This window comes from Sciurus carolinensis, chromosome 1 (assembly GCF_902686445.1).
Source record: "Sciurus carolinensis chromosome 1, mSciCar1.2, whole genome shotgun sequence".
In the NCBI taxonomy this organism is placed as follows: Eukaryota; Metazoa; Chordata; class Mammalia; order Rodentia; family Sciuridae; genus Sciurus; species Sciurus carolinensis.
In genome coordinates this window covers 165,543,199-165,559,724 of record NC_062213.1, presented here as the reverse complement: position 1 = coordinate 165,559,724, position 16,526 = coordinate 165,543,199, and the positions used below count along the sequence as shown (strand labels likewise).

The 16,526-nt window shown below is 59.1% G+C and overlaps 1 protein-coding gene across 1 annotated transcript; it reads left to right on the top strand.

The window, feature by feature from the left end:
• Window positions 1-4,769: 4,769 nt before the first annotated feature.
• On the top strand, window positions 4,770-15,210 carry Bsnd (barttin CLCNK type accessory subunit beta). Its single transcript, XM_047521881.1, has 5 exons — window positions 4,770-4,851; window positions 6,039-6,319; window positions 11,061-11,155; window positions 12,372-12,635; window positions 13,420-15,210. Exons 2-5 carry the CDS (start codon window positions 6,143-6,145, stop codon window positions 13,835-13,837), a joined length of 954 nt encoding a protein of 317 aa, XP_047377837.1. The 5' UTR covers window positions 4,770-4,851; window positions 6,039-6,142; the 3' UTR covers window positions 13,838-15,210.
• The last annotated feature ends 1,316 nt before the right edge of the window (window positions 15,211-16,526 follow it).

Below are 16,526 nucleotides of genomic sequence, written 5' to 3'. Positions count from 1 at the left end.
GAGGCAGAGTTGAGAATCACAGTGGCACCGGCCCCACCCGGGAGTGCTGAGCTGGGGGCAAGAGTGGCAGATATGGAGAGCTGCCATGGAGCCTCAAGCTCAGTGCCAATGTGGTGCATAATACATGCAGGTTTCTTAGCCCAACACCAGGGTCCGATTAAAGTATGCAGCTTTTATATTAATAGAGGTAATTTCCCTTTACCAACTGCAGATTTGGCCCCTGCTCCATACCTCCTGCTTTCCAGATGTGGCCAAGGTGTCTACTTCCTGTCCAGCTACGTCTACATCTCTACCCACCTCACTTCCCCTGAGAAATCCAACTTGATGAAGTTACCTGACCTTCCCAGCAAGCAGGGGTTCCGAGGCCCGGGTCTCAGTCAGAGGATAAGGGTCAGAGGATAAGGTGGGCTGTTGTTTCCCACCTGCAAAACTGCTCCTTACAGCTGGTGAGTCCCCATCTGACAGGGTGAAGACTGCACAAGAAAGGCAAAAATCTCAGCCGGGCGCGGTGGCGCACGCCTGTAATCCCAGCGGCTCAGGAGCCTGAGGCAGGAGGATCGAGAGTTCAAAGCCAGCCTCAGCAACTTAACCAGGTGCTAAGCAACTCATGGAGACCCTGTCTCTAAATAAAATATAAAAAGGGCTGGGGATGTGACTCAGTGGTTGAGTGCCCCTGAGTTCCACCTCTGGTACAAAAAAAAAAAAAGGCAAAAATCTCAGAGAATACAGTTAGAGCCGCTGTTTCCTGAGGCCTGGGATCACCCACTTGTGCCTAGACATTGCAATCTTGGCCACCTGGTCTCCTGCTTCTTGCCTGTCTCCACTGCAGTCCCCTCAGCCAGGGGCCAGGGTAAGCCTCGTCAAATGAAGGTCAGATCAGGCTCAGAACTGATCAGGCTCAGAACTGGTGCCCAGCTTACTCTGAATAACAAAAGCCCTTGCACTGGTCTGGGGAGGTCTGGTCTCCGTCCCAACCTCCCGTCTCCGCCTCCCTGCCACCCGCCCTGGCTCCCTGCACAGCAGGCTCCCAGGCTCTGCAGCCTTCCTCCCTCTAGAAGTTCTTCCTCGCCCACCGCTGGGTTCTGGAACCCTCTCCCTCGCCAGCATGGGAGTTGCAGGCCCGGATCCCCCTCAGGGCCTCCCTCCCTCCTCCTCTGGGACTCTGCTTCCTTCCCCTTCGCAGAGTTACCCCCAGGGCAGTGTGGGAGTTGCCTACCTTGCTGCCCTGACCTTGGGCTGGACACACATATGTGGGGACCCTCTGCAGTTCGTAACAGGTGGGCGCTCCTGCCCCCAGCGTGAGGAATGTCCCCGGGGGCAGGCAAGTTAATGAGTGGCAGGTGTGACCGGAAGGCCCCACTTTCCCTGGCAGGAACGGAGGGGGCAGGGTGGGAGTGCTGGGCAGCCGGAAAGACCTTTCCACGTTCTCTCCACATCACTCATCTGCGTCTTAATCAAAAGTCCTCAGGAGGGACAGTGACAAGGTCACCAGCGCCCTGCCGGCTGAGCCAAGGCCACGGAGATGGTCTCCTGACGGAGGCTTGTGGCTGCCCTCTTCTGAGCTGCAGTGGCCTTGCTGAAAACTGCAGACCCTGTGCCAGCGGCAGGAAGCCCCATCCAGGAGCCACGCCAGAGCCAGGTCTGCCCCTGGGCAACCCTGGTGGCACCAGCTAGCTTCCTGGCCTGCTGTCCAGCGCCTTCACCCACACTCAGACCCCATCTGTGCTGGTCGCTGGAGACCCAGATGTCAGGGACCCTTGGAGCTCAGCCCTCTCCAGGCCTTCCCTGGGCTCCTCCCAGGCTTCCGTTGCCCAGGCAACCCTTCCCTTGGAGGCTCCTCCAATCGGCCCAGCCCAGGCAGAAACTCACCTGCTCCCGCCCCCCACCCGCTGCTAACTACCTGCACTTGGATGGGCCTCTCGGCTACTGAAAAATTAGGAGGTCCTGTCCCTCCCCTGCATTACTCCTGTTCTATGACCTTTTAAAGAAGGTCACGTACCTTCATGTGACCGGGGAAGTTTCCTGCCTGTCCTTCCCTCTGGCCTCCCTCTGCCCTGCTCCTTACAGTCCATCCTTCTACTCACAAATACTATCTAGAGTCTCCCCTGTTCTAGGCCTAGGGACACAGGAGTGAACAGAACAAGGCTGCCACCCTGCGGAGCTTGGTCTACTTGAGAGAGAGAGAGAGAGAGAGAGAGAAGATAAACTAATAATGGGTATGGTATGATAGATGGTATGAATACTATGGAGAAAAATAATTTGGGAAAGGAGGACAGGGCACCACTGGGGAGGGGCTTCTGTGATCTTAGAGTATGACCAGGAAGACCTCACTATAAAGGAGACATTTGGTGGAATCCCTGAAGGAGGTCAGGGAAGGAGCCATGTAGCTATCTGAAGGAAGAGCATTTCAGGAAGGAAGGGCAGGTGCAAGGGTCCTGGGGTACCTGTGCATTCCAGGAATAGCAGGGACCCCAGGAGGTCAGAGGAGTGAGTATGAGCTCAAAGGGGTGATGAGCAGGCTGCGGAGGCACATTATCCAGGGCTTTGGGTCATCCTATATCTTGGCTTTTTCTCTGAGAAAACAAAGAACCATTCCAGGGTTTTGATCAGAAGAGTGACGTGCTCTGACCTCGTCTTGGATTAGAAAGAGACTTCATGGGTCCAGGATGGAAGCATAGACCAGTTAGGGGCAGAGAGATGATGGAAGGCCAGACCTGGTGATGAGCAGTGAGGGCTGAGACGTGCTTAGATCCTCATATCTGGAAGCTTGGGCCAATGGGATATGGGGGTGAGAGGAAGCGAGGGTGGTGGCCTGGACATCCAGGTGGATGGCCTGGTAGCTCATGGGGGGATGGAGTTGGTGTGAGAGAGCAGGTCTGGGGAGGGGTAGGCAAGGTGGACCAGCAGTGTACAGCATGTGGAGTCCTGTCTGCAGCCATGGGTCAATGGGCATCTGCCTCTGGGACTTCGCACATGATGGTCCCTTTCCTGGAAGCCTCTCCTGCCCTGTCAGAGGGATCCCGTCTGTGAATCTGTCCCTGCACCTCCCCATTCTGCTTTTACCCCTCTCTGCTTTGTGCTTGTGCCGACCTAATGCATAGTTCGGACTTCATCATACGGTGCTGCAGGAGGACTGAGCACTCCCAATACTGTGTTTAGCAGAGCGCCTTACACTTCAGTGTCCCACCCGTGTTAGGAGCCCGGCCAGAGACTCACTGAGGAACTGGTTTGAATCCTAGCTCTGCTATTTACACGTTCTGTCCCGTGGGTGGCTCACCTTGCCTCCCTCACCTTGCCTCCATGGGCCTCATTTCTGCCACTGTCAAATGGGGATGCTCTTTCCCTACCTGCCTCTTGTGGGAGGGTAGGTCGTAAAGGCCTGGCTGGGTGGTGCATGCCTGTAATCCCAGGGGCTTGGGAGGCTGGGGCAGGAGGATTCAAAACCAGCCTCAGCAAAAGTGAGGTGCTAAGCAACTCAGTGAGAACTGAATAAAGTGCAAAATAAGACTGGGGATGTGTCTCAGTGATCGAGTGCCCCTGAGTTCAGTCCCCAGTACCCCTGCACCCCGCAAAAAGCGTAAAGACGAACCTCTTTAGAGTGGAAGATGGCAGTGGTTAGCGCGCCCCCTGCTGGAAGGTGACTGGCGGCGCAAAAACTCTCCCCGCCTCCCCTTCGCCCCAGTTCTTGGGGGAAGGTAGAAGTCAGAGGGGCGGGGGACTTGCGGGGAGCGGGAACCGCCGGGAACGTTTTCCAACACACTACGCACACATTTTCCCATTTAGTCTTATCACGACTCTAGGGAGAAGATTAGATTAGACCCGTGTTTCTTTTTCTTTCCTTTCCTTTCCTTTCCCTCCCTCCCTGCCTGCCTCCCTCCCTTCCTCCCTTCTTTCCTTTCTTTCATTAGACCCATGTGTCTTTTTCTTCTCTTTTCTCTTTTCTCCTTCCTTCCTTCCTTCCTTCCTTCCTTCCTTCCTTCCTTCCTTCCTTCCTTCCTTCCTTCCTTCCTTCCTTTTCTCTCTCTCTCTCTCTCTTTCTCTCTCAGAAACTTAGGGAAAAAAAGGCAAAGAAGACTAAATCGTGACTAAAGGTCGGGGTTGCAAGAGAGTGCACGGGTGACCCAGAAAGGCCCCCAGGAATGGCTAAAAGTCAGATCCCTCTACACTGGGATTGGGAGTGCGTTGGTTCTGGTCCCCGCTCAGCCTCCGCCTCAGTTTGGGAAGATACTGACCGACCTCCCCACTCCTCGGTCTCGGTTTCCTCATCCCTGCCCCCTCTCACCTCCCACCCGGGGCTGCTGCCGCCACCTCCCTCTGGGGACTGCAGGACGGAGGCACCCACCTACCATAAGATGACAGGAGGGTGCGAGCGCGTGTTGTGGCGGCCACCAGGGGGCGCACGAGGCCCTGACTGGACCACAACCATCTATTGGGCGGCTAGTCCCTCTGCCAGGTTCTAGGACCAGGTAGGCTGCCGCCCATTTGAGTTTCAGTCTCTTTTCCTGGGAGAGACATCAGCTAGGTGACCTCAGATTCATTGCTTCCTGTCTATGAGCCTCTGTAAAACAAGTGTCCTGACCTGTGAATAGTCACAGGTTACCTCCCCTCCCATAAGTTGTTTCCAATTCATAAGTGACAAAACTCATGCCCACCTGCCCGAGTTTGCCCTGGAATCAGATCTGAGGTGATCCAGTATCCCAGCCCTCAGCATCCGCTCACGAAGGTTCCCTGAGCTCTGTGCCAGGGGACTTCCTCTACTATCTGTAACAGGCAGACCGAATGGGTGATGGAGAAGCCCCTGCTGGGAAAAGTGTCTGTGGGAAGGAGCGCCAGAGCAGGTGCTGAGCAAAGGTGAGTGTGAGGGAACCCGCACAGCCTGCCAGGTCGCAGCGAGAAGGTGCTGACCGCCATCCCCAAACCCTGAAAGTCTGGTATCCAATGACGCCCCTCCACCCTCGCCAGCAATTCAACCCCCCAAGAGCTCCAGTGCATGTTCTCTTAGAGACGCCCATGACCCTCATTCTGCTGCAGTCCTGGGGGAGACTCCGACTTCTCCCATCAGCTGTCCTGAAACTGACCGTCCACCAGTAGAATGTCATCCTCAGGACCGAGGCATCTTCCCAGGCTGGACTGCAAGGACTTAGGCTGTTGCTACGGGGCTCATTCACCCCCTGCAGGGGCGTCGATTCACAGCAACCTTTTGGGGGTGGGGGCAGCTCATTATAAGCAGGTCTGGATGGCACACAGCATATGAAGGGGACAGAGGAGGCTAGACCTGGAGACAGCTGCAGTCCTGGGAGGGACTCTTATTATCCCTGTTTCACAGAGGAGACTGAGGCACAGGCCACAAGACCACACTACCCAAGGTGGTGGAGCCAGAATCCAGACCGAGACCCTGGGGCCTGTGCTTTCGCCGTGTGCTGTGGGGAAGCAGTTTGCGTTGTGGCCAGGGCATGGCCTCTGGGCTCCAGTCCCAGATGCTCTCTGCCATTTCTACTTTGTGACCTTGGTCAAGTTCCTCATCTATGAAGTGGGAACAGTGGCGCCTGCTTTCATAGGTTTCTGCTTAAGTAAAGTGACAGCTGTAATGTTTCTAGAACAGTCACCGTTCAGTAGATATGGGCTCTTCCTCCTGAACCCCAGATGAGCACAGGGTTCTTCAGGGTTCTAAAACTCCAAGCTGTAGGATCCCGGAACCCTCCAGCAGCATTCCAACCTGCAGGACGGCTCCCTGCTTCCCTCGGCTGGAAGGTGTGGAGCTGCCTGGTCACACACTCAGCCCCACACTAGGCAAATGAGGTGATGTCAAAGCCTTGGCTGGGGCCCAGCCTCTGCAGCCTCCCTGTCCCTCCCTGCTCCTCCCTCACTCAGATCCACACACACGGTCGGGGCGGCTGGGCCCAGAGGGAAGGTGGACGGCTGGGTGTGCCCGTCCACTGGTGCATGCCACTCCAGCTCCACTGAGCTGCTGGCCCTGGGACGGGAAGTGGCCCTGAAGGGATCCTACTCTCGCTTTAACTTGCAGCCTTCATTTGCAGCGATCCCCGAGCTTCACCCCTCCCTGGTGTGCCTGCGGGGTTGGCATGTGATTGCTGGCCTCCCTCTGCTGGGGGTGCACAGGCTGGGGCCTGGCCAGGTGGCCATGGCTGACGAGAAGACCTTCCGCATTGGCTTCATCGTGCTGGGGCTCTTCCTGCTGTCCCTCGGCACCTTCCTCATGAGCCATGATCGGCCCCAGGTCTACGGCACCTTCTATGCCATGGGCAGCGTCATGGTGATCGGGGGTGTCATCTGGAGCATGTGCCAGTGCTACCCCAAGGTAGGCAGTGGTGGGCCGGGTGGGGGTGGAGGACCGGGGCCGGCAGCCTTCCTCAGTCCTCGCCCTCCTTCCGTTGACTCCTTGGCTTCTTCCCTCTGCTCTTGGGAGCATCTGTTCACTCACCCATCCATACTCATCACGAGGGCTGATCGGAGCCACTGGGCCCAGAGGCCAGAACCAGAGTCACGGGGAGACGCAGGCAGCTCGGTGCTGGTCCTTGTGCATGATCCCAGAGGTTGATGGGTGTGCACCGCGCCGGGCTCTCCCACGTCTGTGGTGCCCATCTCTATAGCTCCACTGCAGGCTCCGAAAGGCGAGGTCCCAGAGCTAAGTCTGGACTGGAGGCTGTAAAGGGCAGTCCTCCATCTCGGGTCCCCCCGGGCCCCAGAGCTGCCGGGAGTCCTGGGGTGGGCCAGGCCTAGCCGGAGGGCGCATGAGCTCTCTTTCGGTTTTGATATATTCCCAGTCTTGTGAGTCCTCTGGTGATGGGAGGAGCACTGGTTTGGAGTTCTGTGTTCTGGTTCCAGCTCTGTCCTAAGCTCTGTGTGACCTTTGTCTCTCTGAGCCTCAGCGTCTTCATCAGCAAAATGGGGACCCCAAGTCTCCTGCAGCCTTGTGTGTTATGATCAGAGATGGGAATAGGAATGTGTGTGAACTGTAGAGTGTCATATTTAGGTAAAGGCTGCTACTGTCACTGTTATTGATCTTCCCAACAACCCCGTGGAATGGATGTATCAGGAATGTAACCTTCCTTACCCAGAGAGGTTGGGTGACTCTTCCGAGGTCACACAGCAGGTCAGAGACAGACTCAGGGAGATGAGGAGCCTGTTTCCTCAACTGTACAATGTGTGAGCAAAGAAGACAGGTTGTGCAGGGACAACCGAAGGCCCTGCTGAGTGTAACGTGGAGAGCTCCAGGCCCAGGCAGCCCAGCCCCCTAGCCCCTGCCCCTCCTCTCCTCCCACAAGGGCGGCTGTGCTCAGGAGTTCAGGTGGGGAGGAGGCTTGGGCTGGCCCAGGTTCTCCCAGTCCTGCCCTCTTTGTGGGCAGCCCCGGGCGGGGGGGTCAGTTGTTGGCAGCTGGGGCGGTCTGAGCTGGTTTGTGGTCGTTTACCAAGCAGTTTACAGTCAACTGGCCCCTGTCCCTGCAATGCCCTGAGTAGAGGTCACCCAGAGAAGAGGGCCTCGGGGCCAGAGCCTCCACGTCAGACTCTTCCTCCCCAGGGAGGGGACGGACCTGGGCAGGGGACCACGGGCACACAGGGCAGCATCCTTCCTGCCGCTGCCTTCCCCAGAGGTGGCTCGGGTGGTGGGCAGAGTGACCACAGTGGCAGCGGGCGGGACACTGCTGGGTTTTAATGAGTTCTTGTTGATGGGCTCACGTGCTCGTGGGCGGTGGGGGCAGCGTGGTGGGGTGGAACCCGCGCCTTCCAGGTCCACAGGCCCGGATGCAAACCCCTGCTCCCTCCACCACCGCCGTGGCCTTGGCAGAGGGGCAGGTGGGGCACGAGTGGGGATGGGGGCATCACGCCTGGCTCGGAGCAGGTGCAGAGCAACCGTTCTGGACGTGGGTGCTGGTGGCCCTGGGTGGGTCGTGTGTGAGTCCAGGGGCGCGGGGTGGCCGTGGGTCTGTGTGTGTGCCTCGGGACTCAGGGTGGCTCCAAGAAGGGGAAGGAGAAGGAGCGTCGAGAGGAGGGGGACCACGAGGGAGGCCTGGCCCCGCACAGCCCACTGGTGCCAGGCCAGGGGAGCCAGTCCTCCCGGAGCTCCTCCCCGGCCCATGGACAGCTTCAGAGAAGGGATTTTCTGGATTGAATGAAATGTAAACATAAGGGACTGGAATCGGCAGATTGAGGTAGGAGGGTGAGGAGGAGCCGTGTGTTCCCACGCGAGTGAGGCTGTGCTGTCTTTGAGAAGCTGGAGAGCTGGAGGGAAGGAAGCGTTCTGCCTGAGGGGGAAGAAGTAGGCCTCGTGGAGAAGCTGAGCTGGGCCTTGGAGAGAAGTCGAGGGGAGGCTTTTCAGACCCAAGAGCCAAGGGTCAGACCCACGTGGAGAACAAGGCAACTGGGCAGCGTGGCTGCGGGAGGCTGAGGGGAGGAGGGCAGAGGGAGAGGGGCTGGCTCAGCTCCTGGGCCCCGACCTGCTGAGGCGTTTGGACCTCACCTTTAGTGGAGGGGCAGGAAAAGGCCACGGTTGGCTTTGTGGTTTGGTCAGGTTATCAGGCTGACACCTGGATGGAGGATGGTCGGGGCAGCCAGAAGAGTAGGGAGGCTTCTCTGGTCCAGGTGAGAGATGATGGTCATCTGGACTAAGGCAGAACTTGAGCCCAAGGCTACGGGATCTGAGAAGACTCTTCCAGTCCAGCCCGTGTGTGGGGCAGGCCTACCGTGGCCGGCCAGCTCCAGGACCTGGCCTGGGTTATCTCACGGAATTTCTGAAGCGCTCCTGGTCAGATCTGGACACGCACTGGGCCTCAGGACGGGAAGCGGGGCAAATCTAGTGGGCGAGCCCTTGGGCATGTTGACTCTGATAGCTCCGACGGTGCTGGGGAGCTGGGAGAAGGGAGGAGCGGCAGGGGGAGCAGACCCTGGCCCCCAAGGCCCGCTCCTCACTTGGCCAGGGACCTGGAGGTTGAGGCAGCTGTCTCTCCCATGGGCTTCCTGCTCTCCTTCCTCCCTCTCGGGACTCCTCCGGGTTCTGCCTACACATGTCTGACTGGGCGCTCTCCTGGGAACTCTTCGGAGGACCCACTGCTTCTAGATAAAGGCCGAGCTCCTTAGCTTGATGTTCTGGGGGTCTGGTCTCCAGGGTCTGATCTCCCCTCCCCAGCTTCCGCCCTGCCTGTCCTCCCTCCTCCCCTGTGTTCTAAGATGCTACCTCCTCCCCTCCTTCTCCAGGCTTTCTTTACTGATGCTGCTGATGCTGATGGTGATTGACAGTGGTGATGGTGGTGATGATAGTGGTGATGGTGGTGATGGTGATGGTAAGGATAATGACATGATGACGGTGAAGCTGATGCTGATGATGGTGGTTGGCAGTGTTGATGGCGATGGTGGTGATGGTGATGGTGATGATTGACAGTAATGGTGATGGTGGTGGTGATGGCCATGGTGTTGATAATGAGTGGGCCATGAGATACCGAGGGAGGAGAAGAGGTAGCTCCTAAGAAGCTGCCTGGCTACACGGCATCCTTAGTAGGGGTGGGCAATGCCCGCCTTATTTCTAGACATCTGGGGGAAGTTCACCCTCACAGGGGTCTAAGAACCCCTCCATCCATCATTCCCTTCTCACAGGGCGGAGCTTTTCTGGCACGGACGAGGTCTCCTACTCACAGCCCTCCGTGGGCAGGGAAGAGGGTGCTACCTGTGAGCCTGGTATCACACAGTAGGAGCTCAACCAATATTGTTGAAAGAATTTCCAGCGGAAGAGAGCGAGGCCCAGGGAAGCCAGGCAGCTTCGCCTTGGGTAGCGCCAGGTTGGGGTTTGCTGAGTGGCTGCTGCGTGCCAGGCACCACGCTGGGAGGTTCCTTATGAATGACCTCCTGGCAGCCTCACAGCGACCGTGGGACAAGGCAGAACCAGCGCCATCTTTATCAACTGCCGTAAAATACACAGACATAAAACGTGCGGTCTCAACGGCTCTGCATCGTTCAGCCTGGTCAATGTGGGGCCGCAGACTCCAGAACTCTCCATCTGCAAAACTAAACTTTATACCCGCCAAACAGCACCCCCCGCCGCCCCTGGCCGGCCTGCAGCCGTGGCTCTACATCGTCCCTCTGTGCTTCCCCTCCTCCGGTGCCCCAGCTGCGAGGCACCTTCCCGGGTTGTCTCCTCGGGACTGGGATGCCCTCGAGTCTCCCCCATATCACAGCACGGTCTGAACTTCCTTGGTTTTCAAGGCCCAGTTGGGCTCTGATGTGGGGATCTACCAGGTTTGCTTACCCACTCACCTGTTGGGGACACCTGGCTTGCTGCCACCTTTGGGTTGTCGTGCCCAATGCTGCCGTGAGCATGGAAGCTAGTCCACTACCCAGGACAGCACAGAGGGGCTCTGGGTGGAGCCGTGACCTGCCCAGGGGCCACAGTAAGGACCTGCCAGAGGAAGGATCCTCATCCAGTGTCCCAGACCCCAAAAGCAGGGCTCCTTCTGCCCCATCTGTGTCTCCTCCACAGCCAGCACCCCCCATCCCACCACCCAGTGTCCCCACCTGGAGCTGGACTCCCTCCCGGAGACACTGGACGTCTGTAAGTGCAGGGACAGAGACTGGAGGTTGTGACTGAGCCACCCCTTTCTCTGTTCCTTACAGCAACCCCTGAGCCACAGAACACATGACCTGCTTCCCACTCATTCACCAGATATGGATGAAGCACCTACTGCATGCAGGGCATGTGCTGGGCCCTGGATGAAGGCCCCCGGGATGGGCTGAGCCGTGAGCTCAGGGCAGGTTGTCTCTTTCACTCACCTGCTGCCCCATGCCTGGGAGAGTACCTGCACACAGTAGGTGCTCAATGAATGTTGGGGGAATGAAGGGGAGCCAGAGTAGGAAACAGAGCCTGGGTATATGGGCTGCTGTGCCCTGAACAGTCTCCTCCCTGGTCCGACAGAGGGGTCCTGCCTGGTGCAGTTCTCTCCGGGGTGCGTGGACAGGCTTGTGGGGGCTCCAGGGACAGGAGCAGGAGATGGCGAGCTCCCCCACCCCACCACAGTCCCCTGCAGAAAGGCCATCTCCTCTCTGCCCTGCAGATCGCCTTCGTACCCGCTGACTCTGACCTCCAAGGCATCCTGCCCTCTAAGGTCCCTGGCCTGTTGGAAAACGGGATTGCCACAGAGATGAAGAGGTAGGTATGGGGCGGCGGTCAGCCACCAGCCTCCCCCGGGGGGACAGCGGAGGGAGAGGGCCAGGAGGAGGGGCAGCCTCTTCCCTCTGCTGCAGGGCCCAGCCTTGCCTTCCCATTTCCCTGAGAACACATTGTCAGAAATCAGGGACTTTCAATACTGTAGGTTATACATTATTACTCCCATTTTACAGAGGAGGAAACGGAGGCTCAGAGAAATGCCATCAGGAGTCCTGAGTCTCAGGGGGAGTTGGTGATGGAGGTGGGGCCTGAACTCTGATTGTCCTGGCCCCAACCTGCCTTCCCCCTGGAGGGGCCAAGCCCTGGCCCTGGCTCTGGGCATAGTCAAGAGCATCTGGTCTCGGCCACCTGGGCTGTGACCTGGAACTTGAAGGCTGGGCCATGGGCCCAGGTTGTCAGGGCTCAGATGCTCTCTTTGGTTTGCTTGGGGATGGTGGTGATGATGGCATTTTTTGCTTCTGCCACACAGACAGGACAACTGTCCCAGTGGGTGTGAAGCGGTGGAGGGGTGGGTGTGGAGGCATCCCAAGCTCTCTTGGGTCACCGGGCCAGTTATAGGAGTGGGCTGCTGTGACAACTGAGGCTCAGGCCACCCTGGGTTCTGGCCTCTTTCCTGTCACCTCCCAGCCATGGGACCCTGGGCAGGGGACCTTGTCTCTGAGCACCAGTGTCTGCATCTCCATGGGTGCAAGCCACCCTCAGACCTGTGCCTGGGTTTCCCCGTGGCACCTCCAGAGTTTCGGGGAGGTTAGAAGAGCTGAGGCCCAGGGTTGGCAGGCGAGCGGCCCTCGGGAGCCGGGGGCTCTTGCTGCCGATACGCTCTCGTCTCTAACATGGGAACGGTGGTTTCCGCCTCAGGGTGTTGTGTGGGATAGCAGGGTGGTGAGGCCTGGCACCCACACACTCTCCAAGTCAACTGACCTGACTTTGCCATCACACCCTTGAGGCTACCTTTGGAGACAGCACGTGAAGGGAGCCCTGGACCGAGTCAGAGGCGGGGTCAGGCCTGAACCCTGCTCTTAATTTACTCACCTTCTTGGACCTCTGCCTCTCATCCATGAGATGGGTACAGTGGCACCCCCAAAGCTTCTTGTGAGGTTAGGGGGGCCAGAGACGAGAGCAAGCAGGGCAGGGGAGGACGCCGGGCCCTGCCGAGTGACTCGCTGCCCACCTCTTCCCTCCTGCTCTGGCCCCGCAGCCCCCAGCCCCCCTACGTCAGGCTGTGGGAGGAGGCGGCCTACGACCAGAGCCTGCCTGACTTCAGGAACATCCAGATGAAGGTCATGGGCCACAGCGAGGACCCCCGCCCCCTGCTGGCCCCTGAGCTGCAGCCAAGAACCAGCGACGACGGAGGGGCCGGCAGCCCACGCGACGCGCAGGCCTGGGTGGAGGCTGCTGTGGTCGTGCACAGGGGCTTGGACGAGAGTGAGGAGGAAAGAAACCGAACTCAGAACCGGCCTGGGTGAGCGCAGAGCTCAGGCGGGGGCGCTGCCCAGCTCCAGGGCAAGGGAGGGCAGGGGCGCGGGACCCCAGATGGGGGACGGGACACTGGGGAGGGAGGGGAGGCCAGGGAGGTGCAGGACCCTCAGAGCGGCAGGCAGAGTGATGGAGGAGGAGTCAGACAGGCCTGGTGGGAATCCCAGCTCCCTGGCTGCATACATCCAGGAAGTTTCCTGCTCTCCTGAGACTCAGTTTCCCTGATGGGAAGTCATTCCTAACACACCGGGCTGTTGTGGAATGGGGACAATGTATTTAAGTGCCCTGGGACCTCAGGCAAGTGAGCTCTTGATTCATCCATTTATTTACTTATTCCATTATCAATACTGGGCACCGACTCTCTGCTAGGCCTTGACTGACCTCCAGCCTTCAAGAGCTCCCCGTCCAGCTGGGGGAGGCAAAAGAGGGAACAAAGGGAGCCCTGGTGCATCAGGGGCTGTGAGGGAAGAGGGAGAACCCTCTGGCGGGGGAAGTGGAGGCGTGGCCTGCTTTGGATAATAGCACAATAGCCCTGTTTCTTGAGCACCTACTCCATGCTGGAGATCACACAGAGTGCTTTGTACGTGTTATCTGCCACAAACTCAGAGACAACCACGGGAGGGAACGCTTGCTTCCCCTGCTTTGTAGGGGAGGAAACTGAGCCCAGAGAGGTGAGCTTGCCTCCCCAGGCCGTGCAGCTGGGGGCTGGCTCTGGACCCAGGCGGCCTGACTCAGAGCTACTCTCACCCTTGCTCTCTCTGCCCTCGCAGCTCCCCAGCCTGTCCCCAGGGTCCTGCGCCCTTGGCCTCCTTCCAAGATGACCTGGACTTGGGCTCCAGCGAGGGTAGCAGCCCCCACCCATCTCCACCCGATGCAAAGGAACCTCACCCCCCACCACAGAAGCGCGGGACTGGCAGGAGCCCACCGGACCACTTCTATGACTTTGCCTTAATTGATGACACTTCTGTGTCAGAGGACGTGCCCCGACAGGGCCAGCAGTGGGAGACAGCCCTGCCCAACAGCTGGCAGCAGTACCCGAGGACAAAGGAGGAGGAGGAGAAGGCCGTGGACCCGGGTGTGGAGGAGCCCGAGCAGGAAGAGGAAGACTTGTACTATGGACTGCCGGACAGCCCCGGGGACCCCCTCCCCGACGCCGAGCTGGGCTTTGAGCCAGACGCCCAGGGCTGAGGGGGCACTGCTTTCGAGCTTCTAGACCCGCCTCTCAGGGCTTCAGTTTCCCTATCTGCAAAATGGGATTATATAGAGGACTGGCTGAGACAGTGGACCCAAGAGCACTTTGAGAACTGGGAAGGAAGGCCCGGGGAGATGCTCTCCCCAGTTTTCTCTGCCAGCTCTCGAGGGTCAAATGGGATTTGTTGGAAAGATTCACAGCAGCTGGGCTCTCAAAAGCCTTTTCTGCTCCCCCAAAGCGGGCCTCTGACAGGGCGCTTTCCCACTGAGTTCCAGTCCATGGGAAGGTGACGTGGCCCCACGCACTCAGAGCTGACTGGGTCTCCCCCTGGCCCGGTCAGTCCCTTCTGTGGCTCCCCCACTGCTCCACACCTTTGATGACTGGCCCCTGCCGGTCACCCAGCTGCAGCCCTGGGCAGCCCCACCTCGTTCTCTCTGCTTCTCCAGTCTCCATCCCGCTGCTCAGGGCGCGTCTCCTCCTCCTCCGGGAAGCCCTGGTTGCCGCCTCTGCCTGGCTCAGTCTGCAGACCCCTGTGGAGGTGCCCTCCTCTGAAAGCGCTTCCTGACATCGCTGCCTCTGGAGTGGCTGGGCTCCCTCCTCCGTGCTCCCTCCTCCGTGCTCCCTCCTCTGTGCTCCCTCCGCGGCTCATTCGCGTATCACAGTGGCATCATACCTGCCTCCGGCTCCCTGGTGGCCTCTTGGTAGATTCAGAGTGGCGGTGGGGGTGGTCACTGAGGGCGTGCAGGATTCATGAAGGGCCGGGAGCCTTTTGCAAATAATGTCGCTCTCTCCTACTTCCCCAACTTTTAGCTATATGGCCTCTTTACCCCGTGACATTAAAACTTCTGGCCAGATATAAAGCTCCCAGAATGCCCCCCCAGAGCATGTTTGCTTTGGCTTAGAGTGGGTGGAGATAAGCATCGGAGTTCAGTCCATTAGACTGCGTTGTATTTCCTGAGCATCTACTATGTGCCAGAGGCTCAGCTGGGTTCATCAGGAGGGGAGAGCTGGTAAGGTTCTTGACCCCAGAGGACTCACCGTCTACTGAGCCAACTTTCTTATAAGTTTGAGACAACAGCACAGAGCAGAAGCTAAGGTGGGAACAGAGATGTACACAATGACCCTGGAGGCAGCACAGTGACAACTAGGCAACCATCTGGCCCATCAAGGGCAGCAGCAAAGAGCCTCAGCAGCCCTGAAGGCTTTGCCGTGTCCTGGCCTCACAGGGTAACGCCTGCCTCCTGTGGATCCTCTGTGCCCCAGCCTGGGACAGTGACAGCTGTGGAGAAAAGGGAAGTGGTGCCACCTCAAACCAGGTCCCTCACACCTGGACCACCTGGGAGTGGGAGGCATCACCTGGGCTGGGTGGAGGTTGGGGGTCCTGACCAAGGGAAGGGAGGCCCCTCTGCTGGGTCCTTTCTGGGCCATTTCTACCTCTGCAGTGGAGGGTGCCACCTGCATCCTCTCTGCTGGTGGACACAGATGTCCCTGCTCGTGCCCAGGTCATGGCTGAGGTGAGGTGCAGCGGGCCCTGTGCTCTGCTGGTCAAGGCAGGCGCCCCCGTGACCACATCAGAAAGAGCGCCAGCGCGAGGCTGGAATAAAAAAGCTGTCGACAGTGAAGGGGTCACCTTCATTCTCCGGGAAATTCCTCCCTGCGAAACTGCCCACCGCCCCTGGGGCTGGATGAGTGAGCCATCACGCCCCGGCTCTGAGGGCGCCGGAGAGTGAGCCGCAGACATCCGTGGGCCCGTGTGGGCGGCTGGATGAGGGCTCCATGCCCCTAGCCACAACCAAGGGGCCCTGGGCACGATCTGCAGAGAGCCTGGCAGCCAGGCCTGCCCCCGAGGGCCTGCAGGGGGACTGGGCAGTGGAAAGAGGCTCCCCTGTCCCACCCGACAGTGAGGTGACTGCATGCCTGATCTGCCTGGGAGGTCCTGTTTACACTGTCTCCGCTCACTCGAATCTGTCCCCTCTGGATGACAAGTTACATATTCACCCTCCCTGCTCTGTGACCTTGGCAGGTCAGGGTCCTCAGCTCCCTCGTGCATGAACAGATGACGCACCACCACCGCTTTGAGGCTTGCAGGGCCCTGCAGTCGGAGACCACCAGGAGCACAGCCGCGGTTAACAAGCTGGTTCTTACCTGTCGGGTGGGGAACCTGCACCCTGGGAACCGTGAACTTGCCGGGGCTGCGCTGGGCGCTCGGGGAGGGAGCCGGGCTCCAGATCCGAAGCAAGCGAGTCCTGTGGCTGGGCCTCCTCATCGATCCTGTCCAGAGGCAGAGGGCCCAGACAGAAGTCAAAGCTGCCACTGGCAACCAGGCTGCGGTCACCCTACAGCCCAGAGGGCCGAGGGTCCTTCCTGTGGCTTGGACACTGGGGACCCCAAGTTGCTCACTTGCCGCCATGTCCGAACCCACCACGTGCTTCTCCCCGTGGTCAGGCCAACTCTCAGTCCCCTCTAGGAACGCCAGCACCCCTGGCTGTCCCTGGAGGTGGTCAAGTGACATGGAGGTCCCAGGGGTGGGTGGGGGTGCCAAAAATGACCAGAGGAACCACCTTGGGACGGTGGGGGCGGTTCGTGTGCCAGCGCCCGCTCCTGCTCACTCTCCGGTCGGCTCAGAGCCACTGGGACATCTGTACTCTCTGGGGAGGAAAAGGCCCTGCTGGGGGCGTGGGCAAG